Below are 15422 nucleotides of genomic sequence, written 5' to 3'. Positions count from 1 at the left end.
CACTGCATCTTACTACCTGTTGTGTTCGGTGAACCCAGCTCACTGTATCTAACTACCTGTTGTGTTGAGTGAACCCAGCTCACTGCATCTAAGTACCTTTACTGTTCAGCGTACCCAGCTCACTGCATCTTACTACCTGTTGTGTTCAGTGAACCCAGCTCACTGCATCTAGCTACCTGTTGTGTTGAGTGAACCCACCTCACTGCATCTAACTACCTGTTATGTTGAGTGAACCCACCTCACTGCATCTAAGTACCTTTATTGTTCAGTGAACCCACCTCACTGCATCTAAGTAACTTAACTGTTCAGTGTACCTAGCTCACTGCATCTAACTACCTGTTGTGTTGAGTGAACCCACATCACTGCATCTAAGTACCTTTACTGTTCAGTGTACCCAGCTCACTGCATCTTACTACCTGTTGTGTTCAGTGAACCCAGCTCACTGCATCTAACTACCTGTTGTGTTGAGTGAACCCACCTCACTGCATCTAATTACCTGTTGTGTTCAGTGAACCCAGCTCACTGCATCTAAGTACCTTTATTGTTCCGTGAACCCACCTCACTGCATCTAAGTACCTTTATTGTTCAGTGAACCCACCTCACTGCATCAAAGTACCTTTACTGTTCAGTGAACCCAGCTCACTGCATCTTACTACCTGTTGTGTTGAGTGAACCCACCTCACTGCATATGCCTAGCATCCCCCTGAGATGGACAAAATGGACAAACCAGGTAGAGGAAGAGGTAGAGGCAGACCCAGAGGAAGGCCACCAGGCACCGGCAGGTCTGTGCGAGGTGGTGTTGCTGTGATTTCGTGCGGACCTGGCCCAAAATACAGTGCTCAGAAGAAGGCACGTGCCATCACTTCCCAAAATCGTGAGGAGGTGCTTGAGTTTTTAACACAGAACACCTCATCTCCCGCAGCCAGTGCCACCAGCGCTAGTACAAGCACAACATCCGCTGCATTTGACACTTCGCAGGAGTTATTTGGTGGTGGTAGTGAAATCACCGATTCACAGCCACTACTGCAACAACAAGAAGAAGGCGCAGGTACACCACCTCATACGTCTGAGTTAGGTGGCGATAGTATGGACGTAACGTGTGAGGAGGGGGATGATGAACCACCTGAAGTTGGTGCAGTTGAGGAGGTGTCTGAGGAAAGCGCAGCTGGCCAGGAGGATTATGATGACGATTATACAGATACCACATATGTTCCCGGTAGAGGAGATGACCAGGGGGACAGTTCAGAGGAGGAGTCAGAGAGGAGTAGGAGGAGAGGACTGTATGATAGAAGCAGAGGGAGCTCGTCCTCAGAAACAGCTGGGGGCAGTGTCCGGCGCCATGTATCGCCAGCTATGGCCAGCCAGCCAACATGCCCTTCAACGTCAGCTGCTGATGCCACCGTAGTGCCATCACCCCAGGGGGGGCTCAGCGGTTTGGAAATTTTTTCACGTGTGTGTCTTAGATCGGAGCAAAGCCATCTGTTGTCTCTGCCAGCAAAATTTGAGCCGTGGAAAGGCCAACTTTCACGTAGGGACAAGTGCCTTACGAAGGCACCTGGAGAGAAGGCACAAACAGCTATGGCAAGAACACCTGAGGAAAAGCAGCACCCCTCAAAAGACAAGCCACCCTCCTTCTCCTCTTCCTCCTTCAGGTGCATCGTCTTCATCCACTTTCTCCCCTGCACCTTCACAGCCACCCTCCTCCACACCGCCTCTTCCCTTGAGCGGTTCCTTCTCCTCTGCCCACAGCAGTACCCAGCTGTCCGTGAAGGAAGTATTTGAGCGTAAGAAGCAAATGTCTGCCAGTCACCCTCTTGCCCGGCGTCTGACAGCTGGCGTGGCGGAACTATTAGCTCGCCAGCTATTACCATACAAGCTGGTGGAGTCGGAGGCTTTCCATAAGTTTGTGGCCATTGGTGCACTGCAGTGGAAGATACCAGGCCGCAATTATTTTTCACAAAAGTCCATACCCAAACTGTACTGTGCAGTTGAGAGGCAAGTGTTGTCATCTCTGGCACACAGCGTTGGGTCAAGGGCAGGGGCGTAGCAATAGGCCCTGCAGCGCCTGCGCCCGCGGGGGGGCCCGGCCCCCCCCTGGGGCCCGCTCGGGGCCGTTTTTTGGGGGCTGGAGGGGTGGCAGCATGAGGGGAAAGCCTTGCCCACAGTCGGCGGGGAGAGGGGAAGTTCCCCCCTCTCCCTCACCTCGGGGCTCTCCCCTCTGCGCTCCCCTCCAGCTAGTGAATGTGTGTGGGCAGCGGGCAGCGGCGGCGGGATACATACCTTCTTCCTTGCGTTCCATCGCCGCCTTCTCGCTCTAGCGGCTGACGTCACTTCCGGAAGCGGAAGTGACGTCAGCCGCTAGAGCGAGAAGGCGGCGATGGAACGCAAGGAAGAAGGTATGTATCCCGCTGCTGCCCGCTGCCCGCTGCCCACACACATTGAAATTCTGCAGGGGGATTTTCAGGTGACTGCTGCCCACATTGTGATTTTCTGGTAACTGCTGCCCACATTACGATTTTCAGGTGCCTGCTGCCCACATTACGATTTTCAGGTGTCTGCTGCCCACATTGTGATTTTCAGGTGTATGCTGAGCGGGGGCTCAGCGGTTTGGAAATTTTTTCACGTGTGTGTCTTAGATCGGAGCAAAGCCATCTGTTGTCTCTGCCAGCAAAATTTGAGCCGTGGAAAGGCCAACTCTCACGTAGGGACAAGTGCCTTACGAAGGCACCTGGAGAGAAGGCACAAACAGCTATGGCAAGAACACCTGAGGAAAAGCAGCACCCCTCAAAAGACAAGCCACCCTCCTTCTCCTCTTCCTCCTTCAGGTGCATCGTCTTCATCCACTTTCTCCCCTGCACCTTCACAGCCACCCTCCTCCACACCGCCTCTTCCCTTGAGCGGTTCCTTCTCCTCTGCCCACAGCAGTACCCAGCTGTCCGTGAAGGAAGTATTTGAGCGTAAGAAGCAAATGTCTGCCAGTCACCCTCTTGCCCGGCGTCTGACAGCTGGCGTGGCGGAACTATTAGCTCGCCAGCTATTACCATACAAGCTGGTGGAGTCGGAGGCTTTCCATAAGTTTGTGGCCATTGGTGCACTGCAGTGGAAGATACCAGGCCGCAATTATTTTTCACAAAAGTCCATACCCAAACTGTACTGTGCAGTTGAGAGGCAAGTGTTGTCATCTCTGGCACACAGCGTTGGGTCAAGGGCAGGGGCGTAGCAATAGGCCCTGCAGCGCCTGCGCCCGCGGGGGGGCCCAGCCCCCCCCTGGGGCCCGCTCGGGGCCGTTTTTTGGGGGCTGGAGGGGTGGCAGCATGAGGGGAAAGCCTTGCCCACAGTCGGCGGGGAGAGGGGAAGTTCCCCCCTCTCCCTCACCTCGGGGCTCTCCCCTCTGCGCTCCCCTCCAGCTAGTGAATGTGTGTGGGCAGCGGGCAGCGGCGGCGGGATACATACCTTCTTCCTTGCGTTCCATCGCCGCCTTCTCGCTCTAGCGGCTGACGTCACTTCCGGAAGCGGAAGTGACGTCAGCCGCTAGAGCGAGAAGGCGGCGATGGAACGCAAGGAAGAAGGTATGTATCCCGCTGCTGCCCGCTGCCCGCTGCCCACACACATTGAAATTCTGCAGGGGGATTTTCAGGTGACTGCTGCCCACATTTTGATTTTCTGGTAACTGCTGCCCACATTACGATTTTCAGGTGCCTGCTGCCCACATTACGATTTTCAGGTGTCTGCTGCCCACATTGTGATTTTCAGGTGTATGCTGCCCACATTACGATTTTCTGGTCACTGCTGCCCACATTACGATTTTCTGGTCACTGCTGCCCACATTGCGATTTTCTGGTCACTGCTGCCCACATTACGATTTTCAGGTGTCTGCTGCCCACATTGCGATTTTCAGGTGCCTGCTGCCCACATTACGATTTTCAGGTGTCTGCTGCCCACATTACGATTTTCTAGTGACTGCTGCCCACATTACGATTTTCAGGTGCCTGCTGCCCACATTACGATTTTCAGGTGTCTGCTGCCCACATTACGATTTTCTGGTCACTGCTGCCCACATTGCGATTTTCTGGTCACTGCTGCCCACATTGCGATTTTCAGGTATCTGCTGCCCACATTACGATTTTCAGGTGTCTGCTGCCCACATTGCGATTTTCAGGTGTCTGCTGCCCACATTGCGATTTTCAGGTGTCTGCAGCCCACATTACGATTTTCAGGTGCCTGCTGCTGCCCACATTACGATTTTCAGGTGTCTGCTGCCCACATTACGATTTTCAGGTGTCTGCTGCCCACATTACGATTTTCAGGTGTCTGCTGCCCACATTACGATTTTCAGGTGCCTGCTGCCCACATTACGATTTTCAGGTGTCTGCTGCCCACATTACGATTTTCTGGTCACTGCTGCCCACATTGCGATTTTCTGGTCACTGCTGCCCACATTACGATTTTCAGGTGTCTGCTGCCCACATTGCGATTTTCAGGTGCCTGCTGCCCACATTACGATTTTCAGGTGTCTGCTGCCCACATTACGATTTTCTGGTGACTGCTGCCCACATTACGATTTTCAGGTGCCTGCTGCCCACATTACGATTTTCAGGTGTCTGCTGCCCACATTACGATTTTCTGGTCACTGCTGCCCACATTTCGATTTTCTGGTCACTGCTGCCCACATTGCGATTTTCTGGTCACTGCTGCCCACATTGCGATTTTCAGGTGTCTGCTGCCCACATTGCGATTTTCAGGTGTCTGCTGCCCACATTACGATTTTCAGGTGCCTGCTGCCCACATTACGATTTTCAGGTGTCTGCTGCCCACATTACGATTTTCAGGTGTCTGCTGCCCACATTACGATTTTCTGGTGTCTGCTGCCCACATTACGATTTTCAGGTGTCTGCTGCCCACATTGCGATTTTCTGGTGTCTGCTGCCCACATTACGATTTTCTGGTGTATGCTGCCCACATTAGGATTTTCTGGTGACTGCTGCCCACATTGCGATTTTCTGGTGACTGTTGCCCACATTGCGATTTTCTGGTGACTGCTGCCCACATTGCGATTTTCTGGTGATTGCTGCCCACATAAGGATTTTCTGGTGACTGCTGCCCACATTAGGATTTTCTGGTGTGTGCTGCCCACATTATGATATTCTGGTGACTGACTGCTGCCCACATTAGGATTTTCTGGTGACTGCTGCCCACATTACGATATTCTGGTGACTGCTGCCCACATTAGGATTTTCTGGTGACTGATGCCCACATTGCGATTTTCTGGTGACTGCTGCCCACATGGCGATTTTCTGGTGACTGCTGCCCACATTGCGATTTTCTGGTGAACTCTGCCCGCATTACGATTTTCTGTCCCACATTACGATATTCTGGTGAACGCTGCCCACATTACAATTGTCTGGTGAATGCTGTCCACGTTACAATTTTCTGGTGACTGCTGCTCACGTTACGATTTTCTGGTGAACTCTGCCCACATTATGATTTTCTGGTGAACTCTGCCCACATTATGATTTTCTGGTGAACGCTGCCCACATTACGATTGTCTGGTGAATGCTGTCCACGTTACAATTTTCTGGTGACTGGTGCCCACATTACGATTTTCTGGTGAACTCTGCCCACATTATGATTTTCTAAAGGCCCACATTACGATTTTCTGGTGAACTCTGCCCACATTACGATTTTCTGGCCCACATTATGATTGTCTGGTAAAATGCTGCCCACTTTACAATTAATTTACAGTGAAACGCTGCCCCATTACGATTATTTGGCACCTATGGGGGGGGGCCCCATCCAAATATTCGCAGGGGGGCCCAGTGATTTCTAGTTACGCCCCTGGTCAAGGGTCCACCTGACCACAGATGCCTGGTATGCCAAGCACGGGCAGGGCCACTACATTACATACACAGCCCATTGGGTCAACCTGGTGACCGATGGCAGCAAGCAGGGAGCATGTGGCTGCGCAGCGGACCGACTTGTCACACCTCCACGGCTTGCAGGCAGGCCTCCAGCCACCTTCTCTCCACCTGCTTCCACTGCTTTGCTGTCGTCATCCTCCTCCTCCTCCTCCTTGGCTGGTGCCGTGATCTCCTCTCCAGCTACACAGCCCCAGCACCCCAGGGCCTATGCTGCATGCCAGCTATGACGGTGTCACGCAGTGTTAGACATGTCTTGCTTGAAAGCGGAGAGTCACACTGGAACAGCTCTCCTGGCTGCTCTTAACAAACAGGTGGAGCAATGGCTGACCCCGCACAAGCTTGAGATCGGCAACGTGGTGTGTGACAACGGCAGCAATCTCATTGCTGCGTTGAATTTGGGAAAGCTGACACACATACCCTGCATGGCACATGTGCTGAATCTGGTCGTGCAAAGATTTGTGTCCAAGTACCCAGGCTTAGAGGATGTCCTGAAGCAGGCCAGGAAGGTGTGTGGGCATTTCAGGCGCTCTTACAAGGCCATGGGTTGCTTTGCGGAGATTCAGCGTAGAAACAACTTGCCGGTGAGACGCCTGATTTGCGATAGCCCGACTCGCTGGAATTCCACCCTGCTGACTTTCTCTCGCCTGCTAGACCAGGAGAAAGCCGTCGCCCAGTACCTGTATAATTACAGTACAAGGACACAATCTGGGAGGATGGGGATGTTGTGGCCCAACAACTGGACACTGATGCGAAATGCGTGCAGGGTCATGGAGCCCTTTGAGGAGGTGACCAAACTGGTGAGTCGCGATGAGGGCACCATCAGCGACTTGATCCCCTACGCCTACTTCCTGGAGCGTGCCGTGCGTAGAGTGGTGGATACAGCTGTGGAGGAGCGTGAACAGGAACAGTTACGGCAGGAGGAGTCGTGGGAGCCATTTACACACGAACCTGATGTTTCCACAACACCTGCGGCAGCACAGAGGGGGGAGGAGGAGGAGGAGGAAGAAGAGGAGTCGTGTGGGGAAGGAGAGGAGTCAGACTCTGATGATGGTGATGATGAGGAAGGTGTTTCTGTGGAGGAGGAAGAGGCGGCGGAAGGAGAACAACCGTGGCAGCCGTCACATTGGGCTTCTGCTGCTCCACATTCCCGTGGTATTGTTCGTGGCTGGGGGGAGGAAGAAGCATTGCATCCCGTCACTGAGGAAGAGCAAGAGGAGATGGAGAGTACGTCGGCATCCAGCTTTGTGCAGATGTCTTCTTTCATGTTGTCCAGCCTGTTGAGGGACCCCCGTATCAAAAAACTCAAGGCGAATGACCTGTACTGGGTGGCCACGCTACTAGACCCTCGGTACAGGCACAAAGTGGCGGACCTGTTACCAAGTCAACACAAGGCGGAAAGGATGCTGCACTTGCAGAACAAGCTGGCGTTGATGCTTTACAATGCGTTTAAGGGTGATGTGGCTGCACAACGCAATCAAGGTACCACTGGCAGTAACCCTCCTCCTCCCAAGTCCACGAAGGCAAGGACAGGATGCTCCAGCGATCTCAGGGTGATGTCGGACATGCGGACGTTCTTTAGTCCAACTCCTCGCCATAGTCCTTCCGGATCCACCCTCCACCAACGCCTGGACCGGCAGGTAGCCGACTACCTGGCTTTGAGTGTGGATGTAGACACTGCGAAAAGCGACAATGAACCCTTGGACTACTGGTCGCGCAGGCTTGACCTGTGGCCAGAGCTGTCCCAATTTGCCATACAACTTCTCTCTTGCCCTGCCGCAAGCGTCCTGTCAGAAAGGACCTTCAGTGCAGCTGGAGGCATAGTTACTGAGAAGAGAAGTCGCCTAAGTCACGACAGTGTTCAGTACCTGACCTTTATCAAAATGAATGAGGAATGGATCACGGAGGGCTACTGCACGACCGAAAACTAAGTCAGTCCCCACACACAGCATCTCTGCCTGCAGGCCGCTTGCCTTCTCCGCCAACAGGGTCCAGGACTCTAGGCGGATTCCTGAATTTTTAAGGCCGCTGCTAGCAGCGGCCGCTACACTAATTTTTCTGGTGCGTGTACATGCCTGCCTAATTTTTCTGGCTGCACTGCGGGCGGCTGCAACAAAAAAACAAAAGGCATGTACATGTGCCCATCTCCCTTCGTGATCATTACCTTGCCGCGGTGAAGGGGCTTGCGTATCACAATGAAGCAATGACCGCCGGCTATTTGAGTGTCTCGGGTGGGGGTGGCACACAAAAGATAATAAGGTCGTTGCTTCATTGTGGTCAGACCAAATTTGATCAGCTGGACAGTCACCTTTGTTCTATCATTGAGCTACCACAGCCCGGCGACCATATGGGCTTGAAAAACGCCACAGCCTACACTCTGGCCATGGTGCGCACCAGTCCAGCACGGCCGTCACTACGCAAACAGCTGTTTGCGGTGCGTTACACAGTGAGTTTGGTGTGTCAGTGTGAAGCAGAACTCTAATTACACTCCCTGATTGATGTATACCCATGCAAGATGTTTGAAAGCACTTTAGGCCTGCAATTTAGCATGCAATGTGATTTCTGCCCTTAAAACGCTGCTTTGCGCCAAATCCAGATTTTTCCCCGGGACTCTGGGCATGTATCCCACTCCGCCATGCCCCCCTCCAGGTGTTAGACCCCTTGAAACATCTTTTCCATCACTTTTGTGGCCAGCATAATTTTTTCTATTTTTCAAAGTTCGCCTCCCCATTGAAGTCTATTGCGGTTCGCGAACTTTTCCGCGAACCGAACCTTCCGCGAAAGGTCGGACAGAAGATCTGCTAGCCATGTGTCAAGCTTTCCATTCATCTGATTCCCATTAGAGATGTCGCGAACCTCCGATTTTCGGTTCGCGACATCTCTAATGGGAATCAGATGAATGGAAAGCTTGACACATGGCTAGCAGATCTTCTGTCTGACCTTTGTTTACTGTCCATTGTGTAAGGCCTGGAACCCGCTACAAATCGCAAATCGCTAGTACAATCGCTAGCATTTTTAATAAGAGATTTGTAAGCGATTTCATGAGCATTTTCCAGGGCTTTTGGAATCGATTTTAAAAAGTGTAAGCTTTTTGCCAGCGATTGTGTAGCGATTTGCGATTAGTTATTTTAATTCTGATTGGTCCTTTCAATGTATCATAATTTAATTTACAGTTTGCAATCGCACTCAAATCGCTATGTGTAACGATTCATGAGCGATTTGCCAGCGCTTCAGTACATTACATTGAAGCGCAAACGCTTTCAAAATGCTGCATGTCCTGTGATTGTGATTTTGCTAATCGCAATCGCTATTGTGGAATGTGTTACATTTATTTACATTGGCAGGGCGTTTACGGAAAGCGCTAGCGATTCAAAGCGCTCCCCAAACGCTCAAAAAAATCGCTCTAGTGGGTTCCAGCTCTCAATCAGTAATGAGAGGAAATGCTAATATTCTTTTCGCAAAAATAAAGTACAATTTTCACTTCGACAAGCAAAAATTTGCCCAAATATTTTAGCGTTTTGTTTGCCTAATAGCTGCTGACTTTCACGGTTAATAGCACAGCCCCCTTATTAGCTAGGATCACCAAATTTTCAGGATATGTTAGGGAGAACAGTGGGAACAAGAAAAAAAGTTTTCAAAAATACCTTATAGTTTTGGATAAAATTGATTTTAAAGTTACGATAGGAAAAAAGTATACATTTAAATGCGGTAAATGACAGATTATGTAGCAATCTAATGGTAGTGTACATTTACATATATCAAAAGAAAGAACAATTAATTTCATGTCGAGGTTTCCAGGGGGTATGCACTAGTGATGTTGCAAACTTGAAATTTTCGGTTCGCGGACGCGAATTTGCTGCAAACGTTTGCGAACCGGAAACCCCATCATGAAATTCATTGCTCTTTCCTTTGATATATGTAAATTTACACTACCGTTACGTTGCTACATTATCTGCCATTTACCGCATTTAAATGTATGCTTTTTTACTATCATCATTTTAGAATCGATTTTCTAAAAAAATGTAAGGTCTTTTTGAAAAATCTTTTTTTTTCCTCTTATACCCACTATCCACCTTAACATACCCTGCAAATTTGTGATTCTAGCTGCTAAGGGGGCTTCGCAAATGTCGCAAAAAAAATGCAAAAATCGGCAGCCATTAGGCAAACATTTTAGCGGATTTACATGAAAATCTCGAAAGCGAAAACATGAAAATTTAAGTGTACTTTCGTGAAAAAATCTTAAAAACGAAAATGGCATTTTCTATGCGAAAATGTGCAAGCAACACTGCATATGCATACAACCAAGGGGGCAGAGGCATAGCAATAGGGGATGCAGAGGTTGCGACTGCACCAGGGCCCCTGGGCCAGAGAGGCCCTCCTTCAGCCATATGAATAACTTTTCATTGATGCTATGCTGATAATGAACACCTCTATATGTGCATTGAATACTGGTAATCATTAACAAACTGTTTCCTTGCTCTAAATAAACCTTTCGGATAGTGGACCTGACCTTGGTAGATTTTGGGTCTCCATAACAATAGAGTGCTTGGGGCCCCATGTAAAACTCACACTGGGGCCCCAAGATCCTTAGATGCGCCACTTTTTTGCAAGGGGGGGGGGAGGGGATTTGTCCCTGGGTGCTGAAAACCCTAGCTATGCCTCTGACTTTAGGTAGCAGTTCACCTCTTCCACGCAGCCCTCTCCTCTACGTATACGGCAGCCAGGGGCGTTCCTTCCATTGAGCGCCAGGGGATGTTGCACGCCAGGTGACAAAAAGGAGAGGGGTGTCAAAAAGGACTACTTATACTGGGGCATTATATCACCTATACTGAGGGCACCTATACCTGGCATTACCCGCCTTGGCACGCTTAGCATGCCACACTCACTCCTTTCTTCTTTTGGAGGGGGTGGGGGATGTCTTTTAACCCCCTTGCCGGTCCAATTCCCGCGGCAAGGGGGCAGCACAGCACTTTTTTTTTATTTTTATTTTTGTAAAATCATGTAGCGCGCCCAGGGCTCGCTACATGATAGCCGCTGAGCAGCGGCATCCCCCCACCCACTCCGATCGCCTCCGGCGATCAGAGTAAGCAGGAAATCCCGTTCAGAACGGGATTTCCTGCTGGGCTTCCCCATTGCGACGTGGCGGGATGACGTCGGCGAATCGGCGGCGAGTAGCGGCGATCGGAATATGCACGCAGCTAGCAAAGTGCTAGCTGCGTGCAATAAAAAAAAATTATGCAAATCGGCCCAGCGGGGCCTGAGAAATCCTCCTGCGCAGGTTACCCCGAGCTGAGCTCGGGATAACCGGCAAGGAGGTTAATACCCAGCACTAACTATACTACTTACAGTATACTGGGGCAACTGTGCTACTTATACTGGGGGCAACTATACTAGCTATACTGGGGCAACAATACTACCTACACTGGGGGCAACTATACTAGCTATACTGGGGCAACTATACTACCTACACTGGGGCAACTATACTAGCTACACTGGGGCAACTATACTACCTATACTGGGGGCAACTATACTAGATACCTATACTGGGGGCATCTTAACTACCTATACTTGGGCAACTTTATGGGGGCAACTATGCTACCTATATTGGGGCAACTTCATTACCTATACTGGGGGCACCTATACCAGGCATTACTCACTGTGGTGCGTTTAGCATGCCACACTCACTCCTTTCCTTTTTTGGGGGGGGGCGGGGGGTGTCTATTAATATCCGGAACCGGGTGTCAAATGCCCTAGGTACGCCAGTGACGGCAGCCACACCCTTCCTCAACTTTCCTCTCCTCCAAATTCCCAAATTCTCTTCTTTCATATGCAGCCTACTGTTATTGCATACATGCAAAAAAAAAGGTGCCTGGAAATTTGGGGGCCAGATAAAGCTGCCAGTAGAATATTGGTAATATTGGTAATGTTACTCATATTCTACTAATGCTTTACTGAACATGCCTCTTACACTAACCCTCCCTTCAACTTCTTCTAACACTTACCTACAGCCCGAACACACACACACCTATGCCTAACACTAAAAGTTAGCAGATGTAGGTTTTGGCTACATGATAGCCAAACCCTAGGTGCCCTATCACTTAACCCAACAGTATGCAGAGTTCTGTGCACCACTTTCTCACGCCCTACGCCAATATCGGGTATCTGATACCTAGTGATGTCGCGAACATCACATTTTCGGTTCTCGAACGCAAATTTGCTGCAAACGTTCGCGACAGTACAAAGTTTTCTTGTACTGCGTCTGCGCAGTAAGCTCCCGATGACGCACGCGGGAGCGAGCATGCACGTGGCCACGGCTGCTCAGCCACAGTCTAATCAGACCGGGACCAGCGGCGGGGAACAGAGGATCGCAGGAGGACGGCGTGGGACATGACAGCTGCAGGGGGGCGATAGAAACCCCAGGTAAGTGTCGGATTTTGTTTTTTTTACCACCACCAAAGAACCCCTTTAAACCGTCCGGCATGTGTACAAGTCCATCAGGTAGTGTAAGGGTTATGCCAAGTTCACACTGACAGACCAAACGCAGCATTTATCGCACTGCAGACAGCCACAAAGAACTTTAGTGATAATATCATGTTACAGCTGACAGATAGCTTTCTGCTGTATGCTACAATCAAAACACAATATGGGGGACCTGACAGTGAAGCTTTATACAGGCCAGAAGTGAATGAATAATAAGTGACGGTACACTACTGGTGCTCCTGGTGTAAATAAGTGACACTTAGTATAAGGGCTACTGGGTAAGGATAGGTACTGGAGCACTTGCAGCCAAGTACACCTGTCTCCTCTCCTACAACAGCTCAGCTCAAAGTGGACCTGAACTCAGAACTTCCTCTCTTCTCTAAAAGATAAGCATCAGCATAATAAACTTTAACGAAAAAAAACATTCCTTGTTACAGCTGATGCAAATCCTAAAATAGGCCGGCTTCACACTATATATTGGCGTCAGCCGCACCGCCAAAACAGGCCTTCGGGGAGTACCGCGTCACTGTGTGATATTTCCTATCTGGCATCCGGCCAAACAGGAAGAGACACTTGCTTGCGGTCACTTCTTGTTTTGGAAATACAGAAGTGCATGGAAGCATATGGTAAAAATATGCTTCCACGCATGCACGTTGCAACATAGCCACACGCTGCCGCTAACATTTTAAAAAGCCCTGCGTCACCACAGACCTACATGACTTTCGGTCCGCCGCACGTCGACACATATACACGCAGTAACTTAGTTTTGGAAACGCGGTAGAAAAAAAGAAGAAAAAAGATGAAAAAGATTAAGCACTTCCGGCACACCGCAGGTAATATGAAAGCACCCATAGACTTTCATTGCCCTGCGGTAGCAGTGCGGTAAATTGCCATGACACACCGCACCAGTGTGAAAGGGCCCTCAGTCTTTCTACTTCCTGTTTTCATGAAAGCAGACATATTGTTAACATCCTGTGCTTTCAAGTGGGCTTTTCTGCCTTATCTGCCGTGGCAGATGGGTGACACAGGGGAGAGATCAAATTACAACTTGTATTGACGGCAAAATTGCTACATATGTTAAGGAGAATAGTGGCTACAAGTCAAAATAGTGGGTTCAAGGAAAAAAAAAGAATTTTCCAAAAAGACCTTGTAGTTTTTGAGAAAACCGATTTTAAAAATGCAAAGAAAAAAACAACAGAAAATGACAGTTTAAAATACATTTTTCTTTGCATTTTTAAAGCTAATGTAACCCGGGATTTAAAAAAAAAAAAAGTCAGATACTCACCTAAGGAGAGGGAAGGCTCGGTCCTAATGAGCCATCCCTCTCCTCTCCCGGTGGCCCCGGTGCTGCGCTGGCTCCTCTGTTCTCGTCCCACGCCGAGGGGACTTCGGAAGTATTCGGGAGCCGAGTCCTCCCGAAGACAGGCGGCACACACGCGAACGCGTCATAGAGGGCGCACGAGCATGCGCAGTGTAGAGCGGCCCGTCTTCGGGAGCACTCGGGCTCCCTAAGCATCTCCGAAGCCTCCCTTCGGCTGGGAGACAGCGGTATTTGACCGAAACGGTCGAATACAGCTACAGGGGAGCCAGGACAGCAGCGGGCACCAGGAGAGGAGAGGGAGTGCTCTATGGGACCCAGAGCCTCCCTCTCCTTAGGTGAGTATCTGACTTTTTTTTTTTAAACCCGGTTCCCATTAGCTTTAAAATCGATTTTCTCAAAAACTACAAGGTCTTTTTGAAAACTTGTACCCCCTATTCTCCTTAACATATGCAGTAATTTTGGTAGCGATAGCAAGTATGGGGCTTTGCTATTAACCGTTAAAGTTGGCAGAAAATTACGCAAAATAACATGAACAATTATGCAAAATTATGAAATATTGCTATTACATACGAAATTCATTACGATTTTCTCTGAAATTTTGCATTAGAATTACGATGCGTAATTGCGATTTTCAATGCGAAATTTTAAATATGCGAAATTTCGGCCCACCACTGGTAATATATGTGTACTATCAGTGACATTACCAAATGCAGCAATTTACTCAGTGGTAGGTGACACTTTATTGATAAAGGAAATGCCATGAAGTCACAGGTCAAGACAATTACCAAGGAAAAGGACAGGGGAAAAATACTTGGCTGCAGGAAGGGGGGGGGGGGGGGGAATAACTGCTGCATTTGGGGGGCCTGGAGGAGTTATCGGCTGCACTTAAGGGACAGGATGGGTTAATGGCTGCAATACTGTTTACAGTGCTGTCATTAAGCCCTCCTGGTCCCCAAATGCAGCTGTTAATTCTAAGTAAAGCCATTAACTTTGCTAGATAGACTTATACTTGAGCCAATAAAAAATTCCAGCTTAAAATGGTCAAATATTGGAGTTGACTCGTACACAAGGTCGACTTGTATTCGAGGATATACAGTACTTATTTAATAATGTATACATTTCCCTTCCTGTCAGTGTCAGTGAGTGTACAGTTCTAGAGATGAACATTCTTTACTTCTCTTTTTTAACTCACTTGAAAAGTAGCTGTAGCTTGTGAAGTTTGCCACCTGACTGGTTACTCTAGATCAGGCATGGGCAAACTTGGCCCTCCAGCTGTTAAGGAACTACAAGTACCACAATGCATTGCAGGAGTCTGACAGCCACAGTCATGACTCATAAAGGCAAATGCATTGTGGGATTTGCAGTTCTGTATCAGCTGGAGGGCCGAGTTTGCCCATGCCTGCTCTAGATACATATCCCACCCTTCAGACCACTTTTTACTTACCTTGTAACAGGAGTTTATTTTGGGAGAAGTTGTCCATCCTGATGCACACGTCGGCTCCGCTGTTGTTGTGATAGGTGGGGCGGTCACCCCTTGTGCCTGTTTCTTGCAGACAAACTTGGCTTTCACATCACAGTTGATGACATCCCAAAAACCACCTTTAATTCCAGTTCTCATTACCACACAGCCTTGGTGCCGGCCTGCAGGGGTGCAGTAAATATTTATGGTTAGATTTAGGGCTCACACTTTGGGCTTGATTCAGAAA

The 15422-nt window shown here is 49.4% G+C and overlaps 1 protein-coding gene across 2 annotated transcripts in view; it reads right to left on the bottom strand.

Annotated features, from left to right (window-relative positions):
• Positions 1-15422, bottom strand: part of LOC137518158 (macrophage mannose receptor 1-like) — a 493922-nt gene that overhangs the window by 339688 nt on the left and 138812 nt on the right. For both annotated transcript variants that reach the window (XM_068235572.1, XM_068235573.1), the window contains exon 12: positions 15161-15357. In XM_068235572.1, the coding sequence (XP_068091673.1) occupies positions 15161-15357 (197 nt within the window). The remainder of the gene's footprint in view (positions 1-15160; positions 15358-15422) is intronic.

This window comes from Hyperolius riggenbachi, chromosome 5 (genome assembly GCF_040937935.1).
Source record: "Hyperolius riggenbachi isolate aHypRig1 chromosome 5, aHypRig1.pri, whole genome shotgun sequence".
Lineage (NCBI taxonomy): Eukaryota > Metazoa > Chordata > Amphibia > Anura > Hyperoliidae > Hyperolius > Hyperolius riggenbachi.
This window is presented reverse-complemented; position numbering and strand designations above follow the sequence as displayed.